General features: G+C 39.3%; 4 protein-coding genes and 1 long non-coding RNA gene across 11 annotated transcripts; all 5 read left to right on the top strand.

Moving 5' to 3' along the window:
* The first annotated feature begins 155 nt into the window (after nucleotides 1-155).
* On the top strand, nucleotides 156-12,304 carry LOC103405545 (senescence-specific cysteine protease SAG39-like). 5 transcript variants are annotated; one of them, XR_011577863.1, is made up of 3 exons: nucleotides 156-427; nucleotides 1,454-1,624; nucleotides 1,796-2,176. XR_011577863.1 is itself a non-coding variant. In XM_070816876.1 (3 exons), exons 2-3 carry the CDS (start codon nucleotides 10,943-10,945, stop codon nucleotides 12,084-12,086), a joined length of 1,035 nt encoding a protein of 344 aa, XP_070672977.1. In that variant the 5' UTR covers nucleotides 156-427; nucleotides 10,914-10,942; the 3' UTR covers nucleotides 12,087-12,304. The 5 variants fall into 5 exon arrangements, 1 of the variants encoding a protein (XP_070672977.1); XR_011577862.1 differs by having other exon boundaries at nucleotides 1,522-1,624; nucleotides 1,713-2,176; XM_070816876.1 differs by lacking the exons at nucleotides 1,454-1,624; nucleotides 1,796-2,176 and adding exons at nucleotides 10,914-11,384; nucleotides 11,494-12,304.
* A 2,258-nt stretch (nucleotides 12,305-14,562) lies between these two features.
* LOC139193446 (senescence-specific cysteine protease SAG39-like) lies at nucleotides 14,563-15,390 on the top strand. Its single transcript, XM_070816470.1, has 2 exons — nucleotides 14,563-15,001; nucleotides 15,146-15,390. The coding sequence occupies exons 1-2, from the start codon at nucleotides 14,563-14,565 to the stop codon at nucleotides 15,388-15,390; spliced, it is 684 nt and encodes a 227-aa protein (XP_070672571.1).
* A 465-nt stretch (nucleotides 15,391-15,855) lies between these two features.
* Nucleotides 15,856-18,004, top strand: LOC139193582 (phenylacetaldehyde reductase-like). Of its 3 annotated transcripts, XM_070816878.1 has the most exons (6): nucleotides 15,856-15,976; nucleotides 16,166-16,335; nucleotides 16,536-16,727; nucleotides 16,830-16,992; nucleotides 17,156-17,342; nucleotides 17,529-18,004. In XM_070816878.1, exons 1-6 carry the CDS (start codon nucleotides 15,973-15,975, stop codon nucleotides 17,671-17,673), a joined length of 861 nt encoding a protein of 286 aa, XP_070672979.1. In that variant the 5' UTR covers nucleotides 15,856-15,972; the 3' UTR covers nucleotides 17,674-18,004. The 3 variants fall into 3 exon arrangements, with proteins under 3 accessions (XP_070672979.1, XP_070672980.1, XP_070672978.1); XM_070816879.1 differs by lacking the exon at nucleotides 15,856-15,976 and having other exon boundaries at nucleotides 16,089-16,335; nucleotides 17,500-18,004; XM_070816877.1 differs by lacking the exon at nucleotides 15,856-15,976 and having other exon boundaries at nucleotides 16,094-16,335.
* Nucleotides 18,005-19,557: 1,553 nt separating this feature from the next.
* Nucleotides 19,558-20,025, top strand: LOC114822482 (vignain-like). The gene has a single exon (XM_070816471.1). The coding sequence runs from the start codon at nucleotides 19,558-19,560 to the stop codon at nucleotides 20,023-20,025; it is 468 nt and encodes a 155-aa protein (XP_070672572.1).
* Nucleotides 20,026-22,362: 2,337 nt separating this feature from the next.
* On the top strand, nucleotides 22,363-23,496 carry LOC139193535 (uncharacterized). The gene is made up of 3 exons (XR_011577735.1): nucleotides 22,363-22,548; nucleotides 22,626-22,731; nucleotides 23,369-23,496. It is a non-coding gene; the product is annotated as an uncharacterized lncRNA (long non-coding RNA).
* Nucleotides 23,497-23,907: the final 411 nt, after the last annotated feature.

The following is a 23,907-nucleotide window of genomic DNA, read 5'->3' on the forward strand; positions in this document are numbered from 1 at the left end:
CCTTTCAAAGTAGTGCCCACGTGAAACTTTCAGAAAAAAACCAAAAATATATATATGTATAATGTATTGGGGGGACCGCATGTCCCTCATTCCTTCACTTACTCATTTCAAATTAGTGCCCACGTGAAACTTTCAGAAAAAAACCAAAAAATATATATATGTATAATGTATTGGGGGGACTGCATGTCCCTCATTCCTTCACTTAGTCAGTCCGATGCTTTACCATTCCAAATTTCTCCCTTCCAAATCAGAGAGAGAGAGTGCAAAGCTTCTTCCAAAATCTCAGCTGAGCCTGCAGCAGCCAACGCCCAAGCCCAACCCCAACGGAACGGAAAATAAATCCCCATTGGCTGATTTATGTTGGCTTTTTGCTGCTAACACTAGCCACTCCAGCCGCTAAGCCGACTTCTAGCCTTCAATTTCAAAGGTAAATTTTTTAATTCCTAAATTTATAATCCCTAACCCTAATTAATTATTTAATACGAATTTTGTTTAATTAGTATAGAATGATATGGTAATGCACTAATATGGTTATTGATTATTGATTATTGATATGATTCTATGATTATTGATTGATATGAAATTATGAAATTATTTTTTAGGGTGAAAATTAAATTTTGAATTTTTGATTAGTTGTATTCATATGATTAGTTGAATGAATTTTTTATTTATTTAATAATTTATATGCTTATTGGTATTGATTAATTGAATTGTTGGTTGGGTTATTATGCATATTAGTATAGACTATAGGATTAAGAGTCTAAGATTTTTTTTTCTTTCCATTTTACAGTTACGTAATGGAACGGTACTATAAGAAACAATGCTTAAATCCTCCTTCAAACATTTCGGGTAGTCCTTCTCCTTCAAATATTCCAAGTAGTCATCCTCCTCCTCCTTCAAATATAAGAAGTCCTCCTTTGAATATTCTGAGTAGTTCACAACAAAGTGAGCCCACTAAGTTGGATGAGATATTGGCTAATCTTCATGCAGACCCTGGATATAGACGTCGAATGCTTGATTATCCACCTAATTATCGTGAAGCAATTCGTAGACACTATCTCCAAAATGATCCTTGTCAACCTAGAGACCACATTATGCCAAGAAAAGTTAGCAACAAAAGATGTTTTATCACTGGTTGGTTTGATAGGTTTAAGTGGTTGGAGTATAGTATATCAAAGGATGCTGCATTTTGTCGTTATTGCTATCTTTTCAAATGTGATTTCGATCAAATGGGTAGCACTGGAAATGATGTCTTCACCGAGAAAGGGTTTACAAATTGGAGGAAAGGACCCGAAAATCTTCGAGCCCATGAGGGAGGTGTTGGAAGTCTTCATAATAAAGCTGTACAACAAGCTAGAGATTTGATGACACAAAAACTGCAATCCTTGAGAGATGATGACTGCAATCCTTGAGAGATGATGACTTTGGGGACTTGCTTGATGATGTACAAAAGTTTTGTCAAGAGCATGATATTGTCGTTCCTAACATGGAGGATTTGCATTTTGTACCTGGAAAATCAAGGCGTAAAGCTCCAAGACTCACAAACTTCCATTACTATCGTGTGGACCTCTATTTTCAAGTCCTTGATACACAATTAAAGGAATTGAATGATCGCTTCAATGAGGTAAACACCGAGTTGCTTCTTTGTATGGCATGTTTGAGTCCGGTGAATAATTTTGCATCTTTTGACAAAGCAAAAATTGTTCGTCTAGCTCAACTTTATCCTCAAGATTTTGATCGTATGGACCTCATGAATCTTCCAATTCAACTTGACAATTACATTCACGATATGAAGATGCATAGTGAGTTTTCATCATTGAGAGGAATTGCTGATCTTGCAAAGGAGTTGGTGAAGACTGGGAGGTGTGCAAGCTACATATTAGTGTATAAGCTTCTTACATTGGCTTTGGTGTTACCGGTTGCAACCGCTTCGGTGGAGAGAGCTTTTTCTGCTATGAAGATTGTGAAAACACCATTGCGTAACAAAATGGGAGATCAATGGTTGAGTGATAGCATGCTTGTTTACATAGAGAGAGATGTATTTGCTTTTATTGATAATGAGCCTATTATGCGACGTTTTCATGGTATGAAACGTCGTCGGCAACAATTGTAATTTGTTTATGTTGATAAATTATGGAAGACATTACTATATAAAATGATTTGGTTGTTGCTATTCTTTTGAACCTTGCACTCTTTTAACTTCGCCCCTCCCCCCGTCAATTCCTGGCTTCGCCACTGAGCATGGAATGTTTGCTGAGGCGGAAGGATAATCAATGAGTTTACATTGAAAATTAGAAAAAAAATCGGTTCTTTCAATTAATATTGGGTAAATCTCAGTTTACTACCTGAAGTTTCTTGGTTTTCAACATTTAATAAATGAAGTTTTTTTCGTCCCAGAATGGTACATAAAGTCATAATTTTGGGACACTTTCATACATCCATTAAGTTTGCTGTTAAATTAGCTGTTAACTGCTGACATGTCGCTCACGTGGATAGTGACTAGGCGCCACGTGTCAATCTGGCCCCACTTGAACATAAAAAATAATTAAAAAATAAACTTTTAAAAATTAAAAATTAAAAAAAAAACTAAGGCTTTTTTTTTCTTCCTAAGTAACCTCATCCCTATTTCGATCCAACCCTTAAATTAATAATTTGAAATCCTCATTTCGTTCTTCACCATCCTCCAGTTCCATCGACCCCTACGCACGCCAGTAAGAGCGGATTGTAGTCCCCGACCCACCATCCCAACTCTACCGTCTATTTGTAAACCCATCCCTTCCCGTCGAATTGCCAAACGACCTCTTCCCCCATGGTCAAATCACTGCCGTTGTGAGCGTCTAATCTACTGGACCCATTTTCCTCGTCGCTGATGGATCTGCGGTCGCATTTGAGGGCGAGCTTGGTGATCGCGTCGAAGCAGGAGAAGAGAGAATGGTTGATATGGAGAAGATCTGATTGGGCATTGAGGGAGAGACGCTGACAAACCGCTTGGCCTCGATTTCCTCCTCCGTGAGCGAGTCGACCGGAAAATCCACTGATATTGCAATTACGACTTTGACGTCGACATCTTTGTTGAGGTTGGTGCGGTGGTTCTTGGCCAACGATGAAAAGCCATTAGGCACTATGAAGAATTTCTTCCTGCGACGACGTCTCTTGGCTCGCAGATTGGGTTCAACAAGGCCCGATTCAATAGGGTTTTGGAGTTGTTGTTGATCAAGAAGGGTGTCTTTTGCCTTCATGGTTGGGTTTTGAGGTGAAGAGGATGGGGTTGGATTTTGAGATGAGAAGGATGACGGTTTGGAGCAAGAGTTGGCGATGGCGAAGAAATGAGAACGAACTAGGAATGTGAGTTCATCAAAGGTTACATTTCGTGAAATATAAACATGACATGTGATGGGATCTAAACATCAATAACCCTTGTAATGTAAATCATAACCAATGAACACACATTTTACTGACTTAGGCATAAGTTTATGCTTGTTATATGGCACCAAGTGTGGGAAACATGCACAACCAAATGCTTTGAGCATCTTATAATCAGAAGGACGCTGAAAAAAGTTTCTCATATAAAGATATGTTTGCAAGATTCATTATTGGTAGCAGATTAATAAGATAGACGGAAATAGAAAAAGCTTCAGCCCAATAACTTGATGGAAGTCGAGATTAAGTCAATAAATACAACCCTTTTTCAACAATATGATGATGTTTTCTTTCGATGACGCCATTTTGTTGAGGCATATAAGGACAAGAGATTTGATGCCCAATACCATTATCACGAAGAAATTGCATAAATAACTAACTTGTGAATTCACTACCACCATCCATTTGCACCATTTTGATATTTAAATTGAGTCGATTTTCAATCATCTTTTAAAACCCAATAAAGGTGGAAAGCACATCGGATTTTTTGAGTAATGGATATAGCCATACGTAACAGGTGTGATCATCCACAAGGGAGAGATAAAATCTATATCCAAAATTTGACAAAACAGGTGCCAATCCCTAAATATCCAAGTGCAATAATTCTAATGGTTTTTGTGTATGAGAAGTGCGATTAGAGAAAGGTAATTTGCAAGATTTTCCCATGGGACAAACATGGCAAGTTTTATTAGAATCAATCTCACCACTAATAGGTAAATGGTGTTTATTCAAAATCATCCTAAATACATGGTAAGACGGGTGTCCAAGGTGTGTATGACAAATGTCTTGAGTCGTCTTTTCTCCATAGAAAACTATTTTCTCTGTAACTTTTGGGGCTGCACGGATGTGATAGAGGCCATTGAATCTACTAACAACTAGAAGAAACTTCCCCGTCTTGTTGTCCTATGATAAAATCAGTACCTGTATAAGGTTGCACGTTAGTGAGTGCACGAGGACTAGAAACCATGTGGTGGGTTACTCCGAAGTCAAAACACCAATCAATTGGGTTTGAGGTAGCACCTGAGTGATCAGTCGTGTAGGCATAGTTGCCTCGTTGAGGGAAAACATGAGAATTATGACCATATTTTCCATATTCTTGACAAGGGACATCAAATTGAAATGCAGAGGATTTTGATGATGTTGGGAGCAGCAGTGGACGATTATTCGATGGAATTGGATTGTGTCATGGGTTTCCATATACACAATGCCATTTGCATTATTATTTTGCACCCATTGATTACCACCATTGCGGTTGTTCCGCTAACCACCATCATGATCATGATTAAAGTTTCTTCCATATTCACGATGGTCAAAGTTATCACGCCCATTGTTCTAGTTACGACCACGTCCGCGTCCGTGTCTGTGTCCCTTGTAATTGTTGGTTTGAGGCATGTTTAGGAAGTTCTCGAGAGAATAATCTCATGATGGGTGACCCACTAAGAAGTTCTTGTGTGAGTTCCCAGAAACAAAACCTTGAAGGCGTGGTCTGGGCCCAAAGCGGACAATATCATTTTACGGCGGCCCGGGATGTGGTGGGGGCCTAAGCCGGGATGTGACAATTTAGTATCAGAGCCAATCCCTAGCCGAAAGTGTGCCGACAAGGACGTCGGGCCCCTAAAGGGGGTGGATTGTGACATCCCACATCGCCCAGAGGAGTGGATCGTGTAAGCCTTATATGTATATTCCTAACTCTACCTAGCACAAGACCTTTTAGGAGCTCACTGGCTTCGGGTTCCATCGAAACTCCAAAGTTAAATGAGTTCGCGTGAGAGCAATCCCAAGATATGTGACCCCTTGGGAAGTTCTCGTGTGAGTTCCCAGAAACAAAACCGTGAGGGCGTGGTCTGGGCCCCAAGCGAACAATATCGTGCTACGGCGGAGTCGAGCCCGGGATGTGGTAGGGGTCCGGGCAGGGATGTGACAATATGTGGCAAGTGCAACTTCATTTGATAATGAAAGTGCTTCCATTCTTTTCTAGAGTTGTTCCTCTTGAAGGAGTAGGTCAAAAAATTCATCAAAACTGAGAGTTTGACGAAGATGAAGGGAAGTGGTGAACTCTTTTATACTCATGACCCAGACTATGCAATATATATTCAATTAGTTTGTTAACTGTCATCGATGTACTAACGAATGCAAGAGAGTTAAAAAGTGACCGAGCATGTATAAGATAATCAGGCATATATTGATCCAGAGTCTTTTTTAGGGTACGAATTTGGTCTCTGAGGGTTCGTACATGAGTCTTAGAGAAAGGAGAAAGCCTATTTTCAAGAAGATTCTAGGCTTCGAAGGTAGTCGAACATGGAACGAGAATAGTCTTTATTGAGGGAGATGTTATGGCCTTGATCCAACTAAGCACTAGCTTGTCTTTCAAGTAGATAGGATTGAGTGAGCCATCAGATAAGTTCTTGGCAGGTTTATCTACAAGTTTAACAATAACACCAAGATCATGAAGTTCGAAATCATCCTTAAATTGTGGCTTCCAATTAAGAAAATTTGCGCGATCCATTGGTGTGGTGAAGATATTAGATATATTGAAGGAGGTGGGAAGAGTAAAAGTGAAGCATGCCATGGCAAATGAGTCTAACTGTCAGAGGTTCGAAATGCACCAGATGCAGCGGAAGAGAGAGCCGAGTTATCAAGGTTTGCCATTGATAGTTAGTAGAAGAAAAGAATAGGATCAACTGATTGGGTGTTAGCCCTTTTTGCTATTAAGAAATATGGACCAGTGAGGTTTTAGAATGTTGCAGCAAGAAAGGTTTTATGCTGGAATTCTTGACTGATCTATCAGTCATGGTATTCATTTATATATATATATATATATATATATATAATTACACGAGTGGACCAACACAATCCCATTTACAGAAAGTATATTAACACAATCAAACAAATTGAATGATTACATGGATAGTCAATCAGTAATTACAGGGGAAGGAAATCAGCCAGATTCTTGTGAGGGTGAACTTTCTTATGTTTGCCTAATTTTAGGAGATGACTGAGATGATGGGAATTCGGCCCAAGTATGAAAAATGTTCCTCTCATTGAAATATGCATGCTTGTAAAATTTGGTAATTTTTTAAAATAGTTGAATTTTCCGGCGAGTCGGGGCAGCGCGTGGACCGAGACCCCATCAGCCCTTCCTAGACTAATTTGGATACCCTGATTCCATATGTGATGTCCGATTGACAAAATCTCATTGTATGACTATAGTTTTGATAGAGACCACCACTTGGTTATCATACAAATCGACGATCTGATTGTTGGGTCATCACCAAACCTTAACACGTTATAGTACATAATGTTTGAGGATCATAGGAACTAACTGATATAGAATCTGACGAATGGATCTTCCCAAATTGAATTTCTAAGTTTGTAAAACCAAACGTTGATAGCAACCTAACTCTAGCAATTGGCGGAGATTCAACCGTTGGATCGTTTCAAAATTTTAGAATATTCTGCTAGAAGATAAATAAGACCTTGGGAAGTTACAGATCGGAAATCCATGGGCAGATGTTCCAGATTGACTTGTACAGGGTTGTGGACCCCACTTTTGACAAAGACTTGACTTTTGGTTATTATGCTACAAATTGATCTTAAATACTAAAGTTTGTATTACTAGAGACTATGTAGGGCTTAGTGGGCCTATATTGGTTAGTGAGTTATCCTAGATAAAATATACATCGATTTACGTGTATGGGACGTCATGTTGTGATATATGTGTTTATTAATCTTCTTAATAATGTGATAAAATATAGTCCTGCTTGGTATATCCATGATGGGGGACTGTTAGGGGTTATCATGCTTTGTATATCTACGATGGGTGATCATTACCTACGTTATTAGACTATGCATATGGTTTTGCTTGGCATATCCATGATAGGGGACCATACACATTCTGGGAGTGATCATGCTTGGTATATTCGTGATGGGTGATCACTACCTAGAGTTAGGATGTGGCCCGGCTTGGTATATCTGTGATAGGGGACCATACGTATTCAAAAGTGATCATGCTTCGTATATCCGTGATGGGTAATCACTACCTGCACGATGAAATTATGTCTATGGTTCTGCTTGGTATATTTGCGATGGGAGACCATATGCATTCTAGGAGTGATGAGGATTAGTGGTATTTGGTATATTTCGATAGGAAATCATATTTTGGTTGGATTCCGTTGAGTGGTCCGGAATCCCTATTCTTGCTCATTTCTATAAAGTTAGTCCGACCCTAGATTCAAGTGAGTAGGAATTGCTCACAGTAGATGTTATGTTTATAAAGTAGAATTATCATGTTATTACTTGGAATTCAGGTAGGGAATTATGTAGAATTCCTTCATTAAATTTCGTATATTGAAATGCGATCTTACTGATTGATTAATGTAGTTAAATGTTAATATAATACACCTATGATTCTTAGGATTGATTGATTGGAGTGATTGTGGAATAATGTTAGATATGATTGTTATTATTATGATTAGACTCGTTGACCAATGTGTCTAGAGAATAACATTGTACTTCGTTGACTGTTCTTTAAGATGTTGCATACTATGAATTGCGGTATTAGGTGAAACATAGTTATTTATATGATGGATGAATTGGAAATCTTGATTGTCGTGTAGGTTTGATATGTAGCCCTAAATCTAGTAATTTCATGCTTGTCAAGTTGTAATAATTGATTAAGGGATGCTATGTCTTCTGATTAGAATGTATCATAATAACGTTGGGGTGTAGGGAATGGTGAACTACGAATAACTTGATCCCTATTTAAGATACATAGGTAGTCTAATGAGGAGGTTAGATGTTGTCATAAAGTATACGAAAATTACTAAGCAATTCGAATCTTAAATTATGCTTTGTACATATCCCGGAGGTGGGGTCTGTTGGATATATGAATATTTGGTGATGTCACGTGTCTATCCTAGACGTGTGTTGGGATCGGGGAATTGAAGTTCAAAATTGTCGAACTTGAGGTGAGCTTAATCTGATAATAAATGAAGTTGGAATGTCATTTAGTGTTTCGTTATCTATTGAATTGTTGAAATGTTGTGTAGGCCAATGGAAATTTCAAGGACAAATTTTTTTTTAAGGGGGAAAGAATGTGAAATCCCATTCCTGGATTTCACTATTATAATCTACGTGTTTATATTATTGAGATTTTATACTATTTTTCTGTAATTTATACTAATTTATTTGAATTTAGATTTCAATTAAACTAATTACAAAGTTTGAAGTTTTGACAATAATCATAAAAAAAATCTGTGAACTTTTCAGGGTCACACTGAATATAATTGGATAGATCTCAGTCCTACGAGCACATAGGCGAAAGCCGTTTGCGAATTGGAATTATAACGGAAAAGTTACGAGCATTCAAAATCGTTTTTCTTTTATTAAAATTTAATTTATATATTAATTGAATTTCTACCAGGTGGGAATTTGGCCCAATCAGAAATAAGACCAAGGCAACGAATTAGAAGGGAGGACTCAGCCCAATTAGAAGTGAGGTAATAAGAACCAATTTGAAGAAAGGAAAGGGGAGGCTAACCATTGGGGGAGGAGAGAACGGAGAAACGGGAGGGAAAAGAGGAAGGTAGAAAACCAAGGGACTCGGGCGACTTGTTTTCCCCCATCGCGACCCGGTTGCCCGACGAAAATTCTAGAGGTCTTCAGCCATTTTCTCGGCGAATTTCACCAAACTATCACCCAAAAACTCCCCACCGACCTTCCCTTTCCATATTACACCCAAGATTGTTAGGGTTTTTGCCCCGTATCGTGAAGAACAGAACCGTGAATTCCGGTGACCCCACGACGATGATCCGCCACTCTGGCAACCCTCACCATCAATGACCACCACCAAAAGACTCCCCTCAACCTTAGGAACAAAACCTAATTAGTGGTGGAGGCGTTGGAGTGCGTATGGTGGCCGAATCGAAGCACACCCATTTCTAAGGTTTCCGACGGTCTAAGGTTGATTTCAAGTGTTTTCCGGCCAAATTGGACGTTGGCCCAAGTATGACAATTGTTCCTCTCATTCATATCTGCATGCTTGTAAAATTTGGTAATTTTTTAAAATAGTTGAATTTTCCGCCGAGTCTGGGCTGCCAGCCGCCGCGAGGGCCGAGACCCCACTTGCCCTCCCTAGAGTAATTTGGATACCCTGATTCCATATGTGACGTCCGATTGACGAAATCTCATTGTATGACTATAGTTTTGATAGAGACCGCCACTTGGTCATTATACGAATCGACGATCCAACCGTTGGATCGTCACCAAACCTTAACACGTTATAGTACGTAATATTTGAGGATCATAGGAACCGACAGATACGGAATCCAACATGTGGATCTTCCCAAATTCAATTTCTAAGTTTGCAAAACCAAACATTGATACCAACCTAATATCTTATCTGCCTTTACACTTGTTCTCAAATTGATATACAAGCACGGATGTCCATAGGAGCACAAAGATGTAATACATTGCCCAAAACACACGGAGGTGCCTTTTCACATTTTTCACACTTTTACATTCATTATTATGAATTTTTATTTATTCTAAACTCCTGGAAACACATTGCCCAAAACACACTGTTCACAAGGGTTTCTAGGATTTTAAAAATCCAAACGACAATGTACCCATCTTCAAAGTGTATAGGATGCGGGGTCACGAGCATTTGCATATTTCTTCACATTTTTCATACTTGTGATTAATTATTATGAATTTTTTGTATTGTGCTTTGGTATTTTTAATATACTTTGGCATTTTGAACGTGCATTGGAACTTTTTAATCTTACTTATTTGAGATTACTATGCCTCTTCTAGTAAAGTATTTTGGTAGTTTAAAATTATCACACTAATCTTTTCCTATCAGATTAAAATGCGTTACCCGTGGATAAACCTGTTAAGAACTCATCAGTGACTGGTGCCCAATTAGTTAACATTTTAACCCAAACTCATTATTGTCATGTCGTTTCAAATCGGGTTATCTAATTGTGTAAGAAATTGTCAAGTCTATTATGGACTCTCTCGAAAGTGAGACTCCAGTTACTCTAACAAAAAATTTTGCTTCATTTTTTGGTTTTTTGTAGAAGATTTTAAGCATTTACCAAATAAAATTTCGTTTTTCATATTTCAAATAAATAAAAACTAAACTAAAGAAGAAATAATGATTATCAAACCATCCTTAACTAAAATAAAAATCCAAGATGGCTGAGGATCCACGAGTACATTTCAGAACACAATGTGAACAAGTATATTACGCACACAAGGACAAAAGGTAAGCATCAGGTCCCAAATTAAATGAAAGGTCAATTTACTAATAATAATCTTACAGGTCTATATCATCATATTTTCTAAGGCACGTACCACGCTGATCATTTTTTGGGGCACTGAAATTGCTATAAACGCCATTCTCTCTACCACCTTGAGTAGTATATAAATCGCAGAGCAAGTCTACCATTTCAGTATATCTGCTCATCATCATATCCTTTACCAAAATCCAGCTTGCTTCTACTACAATAGCTAGCTACCCATGGAGATCCTAAACCTGCGGCTATGGAAGTATATGTGCTTCGGCTTGATCCTCATGTTGGGAGCTTGGTCTTCTCAAGCCACTTCTCGCAGTCTGCAAGATGCATCAATGTACGGGAGATACGAGCAATGGTTGGCTCGTTATGGCCGCGTATATAATGACGTCGATGAGAAGGAAACTCGTTTCAAGATATTCAAGGAAAATGTGGCATTTATAGAATCTTCTAATAAGGATGCAAACAAACCTTACAAATTAAGTGTCAATCAATTTGCAGACCTTACAAATGAAGAGTTCAAAGCCTCAAGAAATGGATTCAAGGGCCATGAATGTTCCACGAAGACGACTTCTTTCAAATATAAAAATGTGACTGCTGCTTTGCCAGCAACAATGGACTGGAGAACGAAAGGAGCTGTAACCCCCGTTAAGGACCAAGGCCAATGTGGTAAGTACATAAACGTCTAGCTTCCTGCCATTAATTTAGAGAGACACCATATATATTCATCTTTAATATATTCCTAATCTAACTACTTTTGATTCCAATCGAAATACAGGATGTTGTTGGGCTTTTTCAGCAGTTGCCGCCACCGAAGGTGTTACACAGCTTACAACTGGTAGATTGATCTCTTTGTCTGAGCAAGAGCTCGTTGATTGTGACACCGCTGGTGAAGACCAAGGTTGTGAGGGTGGCTTAATGGACGATGCGTTTCAGTTCATCCAACAAAATCACGGTATTAGCACAGAAACTAATTACCCCTACAACGGTGTTGATGGTACATGTAACACCAAGAAGGAAGCCATCATTGCAGCCAAGATAACTGGCTTTGAGGATGTGCCGGCAAATAGTGAAAAGGCCCTTCTAACCGCTGTTGCTCATCAACCTGTTTCCGTTGCCATTGATGCTAGCGGTTCCGACTTCCAATTCTATTCAAGTGGTGTCTTCACTGGAACTTGTGGAACGAGTCTAGACCATGGTGTTACCGCTGTTGGATATGGCGTGAGTGAGGATGGGACTAAGTATTGGCTAGTGAAGAACTCATGGGGTGCAGAATGGGGCGAAGCTGGGTACATAAGAATGCAAAGAGATGTTGCTGCAGCTGAAGGACTTTGTGGGATTGCTATGTCTGCCTCTTACCCCACAGCTTAGTTAATTAAATCAATGCCTACTAGCTATATGCCTTGTAGGTAGTCTGATATGTGTCAACCTGTATGTGTAAAATATTTATAAGATAATCAAGATAATTGCTGGGCATTTATCATCTAAATTTATTAGACTTGTTTTCTTGGTCATCAGGTGTCCAAGAATTCATGATCACACACTATTAGATTTGATATGAAAGATTAAAAACCAAAATCACACATTTATTCTCCATCTTAGTCACCCAATGACCAAAAGAACCTATGGTCCAAGTTTGCATTGGCCTCCCACTAATCAAAAGATTTGCAATCAAACGTCGATATATTCAGGCAGCTATTGGGCTTTTGTAGCAGCGAGAGCCGTTGAAGGAATTTCTCGGCTTACAAATGGTCAATTAAACTTTGTCCGAGCAACAAGTGGTTGATTGTGATACCCGCGGTGAAGACCTAGGTTGTGGTGGTGGCTACCTTGACGGCGCCTTTGAGTTCATCAATACTGTGTGATTAGCTCCGCAAGGACCGCAACGCCGGTGTCAAACGCTACATGGAGCACCGAAGGCCCTCATACAGCCAATATAACTGGCTAAGAAGACGTGCCGATAAGCAATGAGAAGGCCCTGTAAGACGCATGTTGAGTTGTCAATTATTATGAATCAAATTACTTAAAAGGCAAATAACTTGATCTTCAAGATATTTGACTTTTAACGTAATTCAATATTGGTTAGTAAGAATCATGGAACCAAAATATATTAGTTGACTAATTGAAACCCTAATTAAGTAAGACATATTGTACATTCCTTGGTGGGACACCATTAAGATTAAATGGTGATTTGGTGTATTCCTCCAATTACTGTAACAGGCGAGATTGGAGGAACCCTAACCACTATAATAAGGGTGTTCATGCTTTCACAACGCACACATTCGATTCCGAACAAACCCTATTATTGATGGAACACTTCTGCTTGTTGAAAGTGGAAGACTCTTTTGTCATCCACAAGAGTCATGTTTTCCGTATGCCAAAGATGAGTAAATTGTAATTAATTTATTGTAATTTTGGTTTATCAAATATGTAATCCTAATATCTTGTTGTTTTTCTTATGATTTCAGAAATTTCTTACATATCCCTCTCAAGGCTTGCTAATCTACCTATTTTTGTTTGCATTGATGTCGGAGGAGAAGATTTCATGTCAGTCATATAAAAGTTGTCATTAAAGGGGTATGTGAACTATCCATCAACCAATGTGTTTCCGCTATTGGTCAATGGAAAAGTGTCGATGGAGAACATTCACTGCAAAGTATACCACAAGTGGTGTTTTCTCAATGAAATAAGAACATGTGCAACTCTGGTTCAAGTGGTGTTACCGCTTTTAGTTGCAGTATGCATCAGCAGTCACCGAAATGTCAATGGTAGGTCTCAGTTCAGCGCATGCTTTGATGGCTCCATGCACTGGATCTCACATGAAGTTGCTCATGAGGTCTCGGTTGATGGGTGCACCATTGTCCACAGAAACTAAAGCCTGCTGAGTAAGGATGTAATCAAATCGTGGAGCCCATTTCCTTGATCCGAACTGAGCTGTTGTTGAACAGTTATCAGCCATGAAAGTAACTCCCCGTGCATGCAGAAAAGGATTCAAAGAATCCAGAGACTCAATAACAATTTCATTAATGATCTCCGAACATGAATGTTCTTTTTTAGGGTAATGTTAGGGAGATCAAAATTTTAAACTAAATTTACAAACCAAATAATGTGTCACCAATAGAAAATAAGCATGTTAACCAACGCTTAAGTAATAATTCAATTATTAACAACCATATCATTTGGTTTGCAAATCTGGTGTAAAGAATTTGGTCTCCCTAGTATTATCCCATTTCTTAACATGTGACCTGATAACAAGCGGATTAGTTAACGCCTTGACAATCTGTTGTTTTCGTGTCATTTCGGATCGGGTTAACAAATCATGTAAGAAATTATCTGGTCTATCAGGAACTCTATCAAAAGTGAGACTCTCCATAAATCCTCTCGAAACTTTTTATTTCAATTTTTGGTTTTTAGTTGAAGGTTGTATGTAGTTACCATATAAGATTATTATAAATAAATAAAAACAGAACTAAAGACAAAATAATGATTATCAAACCATCCTTAAATAAAGTAAATACAAGATCGTTGAGGATCCGCGATTACATTTGAGAACACAATGTGAACAAGTATATTTCGCACACAAGGACAAAACGTAAGCATCAGGTCCCAAATTAAATGAAGGGTCAATTTACTAAAAATAATCTTACAGGTCTATATCAACATATTTTCTAAGGCACTTACCACGCTGATCATTTTTTGGGGCACCGAAATTACTATAAACGCCATTCTTTCTAACACCTTGAGCAGTACATAAATCGCTGAGCAAGTCTACCATTTCAGTATATCTGCTCATCATCATATCCCTTACCAATACCCAGCTTGCTTCTACTACACTAGCTAGCTACCCATGGAGATCCTAAACCTGCAGCTATGGAAGTATAAGTGCTTGGGCTTGATCCTCGTGTTGGGAGCTTGGTCTTCTCAAGCCACTTCTCGCAGTCTGCAAGATGCATCAATGTACGGGAGATACGAGCAATGGTTGGCTCGTTATGGCCGCGTACATAACGACATCAATGAGAAGGAAACTCGTTTCAAGATATTCAAGGAAAATGTGGCGTTTATAGAATTTTCTAATAAAGATGCAAACAAACCTTACAAATTAAGTGTCAACCAATTTGCTGACCTTACAAATGAAGAGTTCAAAGCCACAAGAAATGGATTCAAGGGCCATGAGTGTTCCACAAAGACTTCTTTCAAATATGAAAATGTGACCGTACCATTACCAGCAACAATGGATTGGAGAAAGAAAGGAGCTGTAACCCCCGTTAAGGACCAAGGCCAGTGCGGTAAGTACATAAACGTCTTTAGTTTCTTGTCATTAATTTAGAGAGACACTGTATATACATACATACATACATACATATATATATATATATTCATCTTCTATTTTTTCCTTAATCTAACTACTTTTGATTCCAATCAAAATACAGGATGTTGTTGGGCTTTTTCAGCAGTGGCCGCCACCGAAGGAATTACACAGCTTACAACTGGTAGATTGATCTCTTTGTCTGAGCAAGAGCTCGTTGATTGTGACAACGCTGGTGAAGACCAAGGTTGTGAGGGTGGCTTAATGGACGATGCGTTTCAGTTCATCCAACAAAATCACGGGATTAGCACAGAAACTAATTATTCCTACAACGGTGTTGATGGTACATGCACTGGCGAAGCCACGTGAGGGCGAGGAGTGGCGGTCGCCACTCCCCTCACCGGAAAACTGGACTGGATATCTGGGTCAGCCCCTCCCCTTGCTCGCCGGAAAACCCATTGGTTCAGTGCTCCCTGCTTCGGTGATGTCTGGTGCGCGCAGCAGACTGAGTGTCTGCGTTTTAATTTTTTTTTTTAAAGTAATTGAAACGGCACCGTTTCGTAGGTTTCAAAATAAAAAAATATATATTGGGGGGACCCCGTGTCCCCCTTTCACTCTTAATCCCTCTAAGACCTCAGTGCAGGACACGCCACCTCTTGTCTTTATATATATATATATATATATATATATAAATATATATATTGGGGGGACCCCGTGTCCCCCTTTCACTCTTAATCCCTCTAAGACCTCAGTGCAGGACACGCCACCTCTTGTCTTTATATATATATATATATATATATATATATATTAGTTTTTACATTGAATATATCGAGACAAAATTCAGGACAAAATTAAAATGAATATGCAAAATATGAAAAAATATGTGCAGAAATAATTTCCCTCGTGTAAAGGCGAAGATGTAGCAAGGGAAGAGGTAGAAATTGTGCATCTATGGGTAGAGCACAAAACACTTTCTTTTCGTTTTTTTTTTTTTTTTTTTTTTTTTGAATCACAAAATACTTCTATTACAAGGATATTAATTACAAGTTCTTTGAGTATTCTTTTCGGATAGAGTATTTTAGTGCTGAATGGCAATTGGGATTATTTCAAGGACATATTATGAATGTTTTGTGTATGCATGCAGATGATTCAAGGAAAACAGAACACCTGCTCGCACTTGATGGAGCAAAAGAAAGGCTTCAGTTGTTCAAAGCAAATTTATTAGAAGAAGGATCTTTCGACCCTGCAGTCGATGGATGTGAAGGTGTTTTTCATACAGCATCGCCTGTACAACTTTCAGCCACTGATCCGCAGGTACTTCATCCTTTTACTTACATATATAGTTGAACTTTGATCAGATTGGAAACCCTATCAAATTACGAGGACCAAGTGTGCTTTCGCCATGAAATTCTTTTTAAGTTTCTAGGTTACCCAATGGTACGGACTCTTTCTCTCTTTTCAGTATACATATTCTTTATGTAAACACTGAATGATTCTTTCGTTCTGCGTCTCAGACAGAACTAACTGACCCTGCAGTGAAGGGAACACTCAATGTTCTAAAATCGTGCGTAAAATTTCCTACTGTCAAGAGAGTGATTTTAACATCTTCCATGGCGGCAGTCATGGTGAATGGAAGACCTTTGAACCCTGATGTGGTAATTGACGAAACATGGTATTCGGATCAAGCAATTTGTGAGCAGTTGAAGGTACGTTTTGTGTGTTACCATACATACGTATTATTTTCTTCCAAGTTTTCACCTTTTATTCTTTAATGAATTTGTGAAATTTCAATGTCTAATTATGTGCAGGAATGGTATTTTCTTTCAAAAACTTTAGCTGAGGAGGCTGCTTGGAAATTTTCCAAAGAAAATGGGATTGACTTGGTTACAATCAATCCATCATATGTGATTGGTCCGCTCCTACAGCCAACTCTTAATCTCTCTGTGGAGATGATTCTGAATCTCAAAAATGGTACACTTCCACAACCGGATTATTTCTCTCTTTCTTGGTTAGGGCAGAACATGATTGTTTGTAGATGCTCGCAGGCCGTTTCCTAGCAAATTAGATGATTCATGTGATGCAAGTTTCAAGTATTTCTTGCGATTCAAGTTTTAAATGTTTCGTTTCTATGCAGATATCCCAAGTATAATCAGTTCAAATTATCCATCTAGTGATGTCAGAGATGTTGCCTTTGCTCATGTTCAAGCATTTGAAGTCCCTTCGGCTAGTGGCAGATATTGTTTCGTTGGCCATGTTACACCCATGTCCAAGGCTCTGAGTATTTTACATGAACTCCATCCCACTTTTTTCCCACCTGAAAAGTAAGTTTTCATTTTCAAAATCCCACAAATTTGTATTTTGTTTCTTCAAGTTTATGTGGATCGATCTTCAAAAGATTGCTGTCGATCAAATTCCCAGTTTTCGTATTCATTAAGTACGCCATTGATCAAAGCTCACCGAATGAGGTAAATTTTTAAGGAATATCTGTTTCGTGCATTGTTTGGCAGATGGGATGATGACAAACCTTGTGAACCAGGCTATCAAATATCAAAGGAAAAAGCAAAAAGTTTGGGAGTTAATTTTCTTCCATTGGAAGTAAGTCTTAGGGACACTATTGAAAGCCTCAAAGAGAAGGGCTTCCTCAAGCTTTGAATTCAAGTGTTTGTTTCTGCACAATCTCTCAAGAGACGGTGAACATTACATTGTTCATGTTCAGATTTTCTAAATTCATCCGCAATGGCGCACGAATGTTCAGAAGTTGCTATCAACTCTTGGTGCCTGAATTTAAGAAAGGTTGTTTGAATATGTTTTTTCCTTCTTTATACAAGAGATATTGGGGGAAGGAAGAATCGAACTCGGGAGTCGGGACCTTCCAGGGGTGAAAACTCTGTATCAGAGCAACATACCCCTTGTTTGAAGAAGTTTACCAATTGAGCTACGTACCGTTTGGTTTTATAATAAAAATTATTAGAACCTTTCAATATTTTTTCGGTTATTTCAATAATATATGGCCTGATTGCATATGCATAATTATGATTTAGATTCAGACGGCAGATTCAGAATTTGAACTTTGGAGATCCTAATGTTGGAGGTCCAAGTTTTTTAGATAGAAATATAGCGCGAAATGCGCAACAAATTTCAGTTTATTCATGGAGCACTTAGTGGGCTTGTTGTTGTCAATCAAACCATATTTTGCATATGTCAACAAATATCGACATTTACCAAAGCAATCTCATAAGTACCATCGAGGGCATTTGTTGAATGTTGTCGACACAACTTGTTGATTGTTACTGTGAATATACCTAACAAGCATTACATCGCACTTGGTTGGCAAAAAGGGAACCTATACCAAATATTCGGAGGATCTCCATAAGACCTTCACATGCTTCTTTCCCAGCCTTGAGTGGTCTTGAGACCACCTTCGTCCCCACTGGCGAAGCCACGTGAGGGCGAGGAGTGGCGGTCGCCACTCCCCTCACCGGAAAACTGGACTGGATATCTGGGTCAGCCCCTCCCCTTGCTCGCCGGAAAACCCATTGGTTCAGTGCTCCCTGCTTCGGTGATGTCTGGTGCGCGCAGCAGACTGAGTGTCTGCGTTTTAATTTTTTTTTTTAAAGTAATTGAAACGGCACCGTTTCGTAGGTTTCAAAATAAAAAAATATATATTGGGGGGACCCCGTGTCCCCCTTTCACTCTTAATCCCTCTAAGACCTCAGTGCAGGACACGCCACCTTTTGTTTTTCAACCTTTCTGCTAGAGAGCACAGCAAAGCTACCCCCAAAGTCCCATCAGCAACAAAAAGAAATATTTTTTAATTCGAATTGAATTGTCAACCTTCTTCCAGGCTCCAGCCACTCTACACTTCTCCAGCAGATGAGCCATCGGCTTCAGCCTTCTAAGGTAGTTTTATTTAATTCTCAAATTTACAATCCTTAACCTTAATTAATTATTTAATACACATTTTGTTTGATTGGCATAGAATTTTATGGTAATGCACTAATATGATTATTGATTATTGATCTGATTCTATGATTTTTTTATGTGAAATTAAAATTTGAATTCTTGATTATTTCATATGATTAGTTGAATTGAATATTTATTTATTGAATAATTTGTATGCTATTGGTATTGCTTAATTGAATTGTTGGTTGGATTAATTATGATGCATATTAGTATAGTCTACTCTAGGATTAAGAGTGTAAGAATTTTTTTTCCTCTCCATTTTACAGTTACGTAAAGGAACAATATTATAAAAAGTAATGCTTAAATCCTCCTTCAAACATTTGAGGTAGTCCTTCTCCTTCAAATATTCAAAGTGGTCCTCCTCCTTCTCCTTCAAATATTCCAAGAAGTCATCCTTCAAGTATTCCGAGTAGTTCACAACAAAGTGAGGTTACTGAGATAGATGAAATTTTGGCTAATCTTCCTGAAGATCATGGACATAGACGTCGAATGCTTGATTATCTACCTAATTATCGTGAAGCAATTCGTAGACACTATCTCCAAAATGATCATTGTCAACCTAGAGACCACATCATGCCAAAAAGAGTTAGCAACAAAAGATGTTTTATCATCGGTTGGTTTGATAAGTTTCGCCCCTCCCCCAGTCAATTCCTGGCTTCGCCACTGGGTACATGTAACACCAAGAAGGAAGCCATCATTGCAGCCAAGATAACTGGCTTTGAGGATGTGCCGGCAAATAGTGAAAAGGCCCTTCTAACCGCTGTTGCTCATCAACCTGTTTCCGTTGCCATCGATGCTAGCGGTTCCGACTTCCAATTCTATTCAAGGGGTGTCTTCACTGGAACTTGTGGAACGAGTCTAGACCATGGTGTTACCGCTGTTGGATATGGCGTGAGTGAGGATGGGACTAAGTATTGGCTAGTGAAGAACTCATGGGGTGCAGAATGGGGCGAAGCTGGGTACATAAGAATGCAAAGAGAAGTTGCTGCAGCTGAAGGACTTTGTGGGATTGCTATGTCTGCCTCTTACCCCACAGCTTAGTTAATTAAATCAATGCCTACTAGCTATATGCCTTGTAGGGAGTCTGATATGTATCAACCTGTATGTGTAAAATACCTGATATGTATCAATGCCTTCTCATCTTAACTTAATACTCGCTCCCTTGATGATCTAGTTTTCAAGAATTCATTATCACACTCTTAAATTTATTAAAGATTAAAATTAGAACACCAAAAGACCACACTTGCTCTCCATCTTGGTCACCCGGTGACCGAAGGAACATATGATCCAAGTTGGCATTGCCCCCCCCCCGCAACTAATCAAAAGAATTGCTTTCAAACATCCATTCAGGCAGCTGTTGGGCTTTTGCAGCAGTGGGAGCCGTTGAAGGAATTACTCGGGTTATAAATGGTGAATTAAACTTTGTCCGAGCAACAACCGGTTGATTGTGATACCGGCTGAAGACCTAGGTTGTGGCGGTGGCTACCTTGACGGTCCGTGCTTTTGAGTTCATCAATCAAAACCATGAGATTAGCTCCGCCACACCGGTGGCTAGACGGTACAGGCAACACCCATGCCCATCACACAACCAATATAAATGCTTATGAAGGCTTGTTAATCTACCTGTTTCTGTTTACATTGATGTTGGAGGAGAATATTTCACGTCAGTCCTATAAAAGTGGTCGTTACAGGGGTATGTGGACTATACATCGACCAATGATTTTCCGCCATTGGTCAAGGGATCAGTGACGATGGACATCTAACATGGCAGGTAAACCACGACGTGGTGTCCCGTGTCAATGGCGCAGGACTCCACTGGGACAATGAGCCAGTGCCATATACGCCCTATATTATCGTGTCTCAGATTGCATCCGCAAAAGAAGCACCAATTTAAGAAACGCAAATATTGAAAACTACATCCATAAACCAATAACCAGACCTTCTAAGGAGCCACCATCCGCAGTAACATTATTAATATTTTAACTACTTAGTACTACCACAAAATCATACCACAACATTCAGCGTTAAACACAACTTGCAATGTGATGAAGTACACGATCAGTAAAAACAGAATAAACTAGGACAAACTACATCACACCTTAAATATGGAGCCAAACGGGATTCATAGGCCAGCTCACAAGCAGTAGGTTCGTTGAGTTTTAGTTGCTCTGACGCAACTCTGGTCGCACAAAATCTATTGAATTTCAATATGTATTTGATGCGTTCTAACAATTACAAGATGAAACTTATATATAGGGAAAGAAAGAGGACATAAACCTAACTTGCCTAACTTGCCTAACACTTGCCTAACTTGCCTAACTTGCCTAACTTACACAAAGAAAGTTGACTAGCCTAACTTCACTAGTCATCCAATACCATTGTTCCAACATGTTTATTTCATGCATTTTAACAAAATCTGCATCAGGAGTCACTGAAATGTCAACTGTAGGTCTCAATTCGGTGCATACTTTGATGGCTTCATGCACTGGATCTAACATGAAGTTGTTGATGAGGTCTCGGTTGATGGGTGCACCATTGTCCACAGAAACTAAGGCCTGCTGAGTAAGGATGTAATCAAATCGTGGAGCCCATTTCCTTGATCCCAGCCGAGCTGTTTTTGAACAGTTATCAACCATGAAAGAAACTCCCCGTGCATGCATAAAAGGATTCAAAGAATCCACCGACTCAATAACACTTTCATTAATGATCTCTGAATATGAATGTCCTTTCTTCCTCAATACTTCGATCTGAAAATTCATAAAAGCAATTCAAATCAAATGCAGAAGAAATTATCCCCAGTTACTAACAAAATCATTTATTTCTATTACGACAAAGATAAAATAACATCACCGCATTTATGTTCCAAGGATCTGAAGTTTCAATTGATAGAAAGAAACCTACAATTTGCATCACGAAACAATACGTGTGTTCATTGTTTAGTTGATGACCTAAAATATATATTTGAAGTCATTTTGACTAGATACATTGACAGACAAAATCCACATTCTTAACTATAGGTCTAAACCTGATATGCATCTTAGTCCGAGAAAAGTAAAAACATCAAAATATTTTCATATACCAATCTTTTGTTGCCAATATTTTAATATCTTTTAGGCACGCACTTGCTATTCGGACTGTTTAATTAACTTAGTCTGGTGTCAATTTGTCAAAAAAAACTTAGTCTGGTGTCAATATAAAGTCAACGAAGAATGTAACAACCACCCTCAAATATATGTATTATTTGCTGTTTTACCCTAAGCTGACACGTGTCAGCCATATAACCCTCTCTTTTTCCCTCTCTCTGTCCCCCCCCCCCCCCCACCCTCGAGACTTCCTTCTTCTTTGTCTCTCTCTCCCGTATCTCTCCTGTAGCTTTCTCACAGCTCTCCCGTATCTCTCTCTCTTCCTCTCATCCTCCCGCGAGCCTCACCCCTTCACCATCCCCGTACCTGCACCACCTTCACCATCATCAACTCGCCATCCCTCCCTCTCTATCGTCGCTGCAGAAGACGGAGAAAACCCGAGAAGCTCTCCGGCGGGATCCTTCCTTTTTCCTCCGGTTAGGTAAGGTTGGACTCCCTCTTAATCCCCCATGGATGATGTTGAGTGTTGTGTGATGAATTTTACATGGTTTTGTCAAGGTGTTGAAGACGGGATCGGCGCGGGGAAAGTACACCCATCTCCGGTGAACAGTGGGTGTCGAGAGGAACCCAACCATTTCCGGTCCGATTTACGGCGAACCCAGGGGTACTAACCTCTTTCTCTCTCCTTGTGATTCATTTTGGTGTGTAGATCGGAGCTTAGGACCCTTGGTTGCAGTCGGCCGGAGCTGGGAAAGCTCCGGCGTGAGTTCCGTCGAAACTAGGCCATTCGGCGTTCTCCATTAATCTCAGGCCTTAGCCCTTTCTGGGTCTAACCCATGTTCCCTTTTAATTAATTGGCCTGCGGGCCGTGGGAGTGTGTGTTTAGGGTGGGTTTGCCTTGAGTAACCCGTGTGTGTGTGTTTAGGGCTTAGGTGTGTGTGTGTGTTTAAGTGTGTGTGCGCGTGTGTATATGCATGCTCTGCATGCATGTGCATGCCGTGCATGTGTGTGTGTGTGTTTGGGCTTAAGCCCAAACCACCATTTACTCACCCTAAAGCCTTTTAACCCAAAAACCCTAGGTTCCTAAAACTCATTAAAACCTAAACCCTAATCCGGATTTCAAGCCTAAAACCCGTTAGACCTAATTTGACCGTTGATCCCCGATCAACGTTGACTTTTCGGATTTTCGTCCGGGACCCTTCTTAGGGTAATTCGACGATCTGAATCTGTTTCCAACGTTTGTTTTCCCAAATTCAATTGTTATAATAGAGTTTTATTAATTGGACCATTTATGTGCTTAGGGGCAATATTTGTGACGTTTTCGTGGTTGCTAGTTGCGTGGGTCTTCGGCGGCCAAGTACTGTGAGTGGACCCCTTCAAAAACATGTTTTAATAATAGAAATGCATACATGAAAAGCATGATTTAATACTTATGTTTTATGAAGTACTTTATGAGATAACATGCTTACTGAGGCTAGATTGAATTATTACTATTTTTCCTATAACCCATGTTCTTATAGAATATCTGATGGATGACGATATGATATTTAGAACATGTTTAGAACATCTCTTTATAGTATAGATGGTGGATAACTTTATATCATGAAGTTGTTTTTCAATATTGATATATTCAATGGTTTTGTACTTACCTAGTGGTCCTTTTCGCTACGGGACATAGGGATAGATTCTGGTCCGTCCCGGGCGACGGTTTGGTGTTGGCATAGGGTCTGGAGTGTGTTTCCTCTAGCATTTAAGACTAGGGACGGGGAGCCGGCATGGGGCCTGAAGTGTATTTTCCTCTGACTGTCTGCTCAGAGACGGGGAGCCGGCATGGGGCCTG

This window comes from Malus domestica, chromosome 17 (genome assembly GCF_042453785.1).
Source record: "Malus domestica chromosome 17, GDT2T_hap1".
Classification (NCBI taxonomy): Eukaryota; Viridiplantae; Streptophyta; class Magnoliopsida; order Rosales; family Rosaceae; genus Malus; species Malus domestica.

What these genes read in the sequence shown, in the direction of transcription:
- LOC103405545 (XM_070816876.1), top strand. Translation starts at nt 10,943, where the DNA reads ATGGAGATCCTAAACCTGCGGCTATGGAAGTATATGTGCTTCGGCTTG. An exon ending in TAAGGACCAAGGCCAATGTG is followed by an intron (nt 11,385 to 11,493) that starts GTAAGTACATAA and finishes ATCGAAATACAG; the next exon opens with GATGTTGTTGGGCTTTTTCA.
- LOC139193446 (XM_070816470.1), top strand. Translation starts at nt 14,563, where the DNA reads ATGGAGATCCTAAACCTGCAGCTATGGAAGTATAAGTGCTTGGGCTTG. An exon ending in TAAGGACCAAGGCCAGTGCG is followed by an intron (nt 15,002 to 15,145) that starts GTAAGTACATAA and finishes ATCAAAATACAG; the next exon opens with GATGTTGTTGGGCTTTTTCA.
- LOC139193582 (XM_070816877.1), top strand. Translation starts at nt 16,141, where the DNA reads ATGAATGTTTTGTGTATGCATGCAGATGATTCAAGGAAAACAGAACAC. An exon ending in TTTCAGCCACTGATCCGCAG is followed by an intron (nt 16,336 to 16,535) that starts GTACTTCATCCT and finishes TCTGCGTCTCAG; the next exon opens with ACAGAACTAACTGACCCTGC. An exon ending in GATTCTGAATCTCAAAAATG is followed by an intron (nt 16,993 to 17,155) that starts GTACACTTCCAC and finishes GTTTCTATGCAG; the next exon opens with ATATCCCAAGTATAATCAGT.
- LOC114822482 (XM_070816471.1), top strand. Translation starts at nt 19,558, where the DNA reads ATGCCAAAAAGAGTTAGCAACAAAAGATGTTTTATCATCGGTTGGTTT.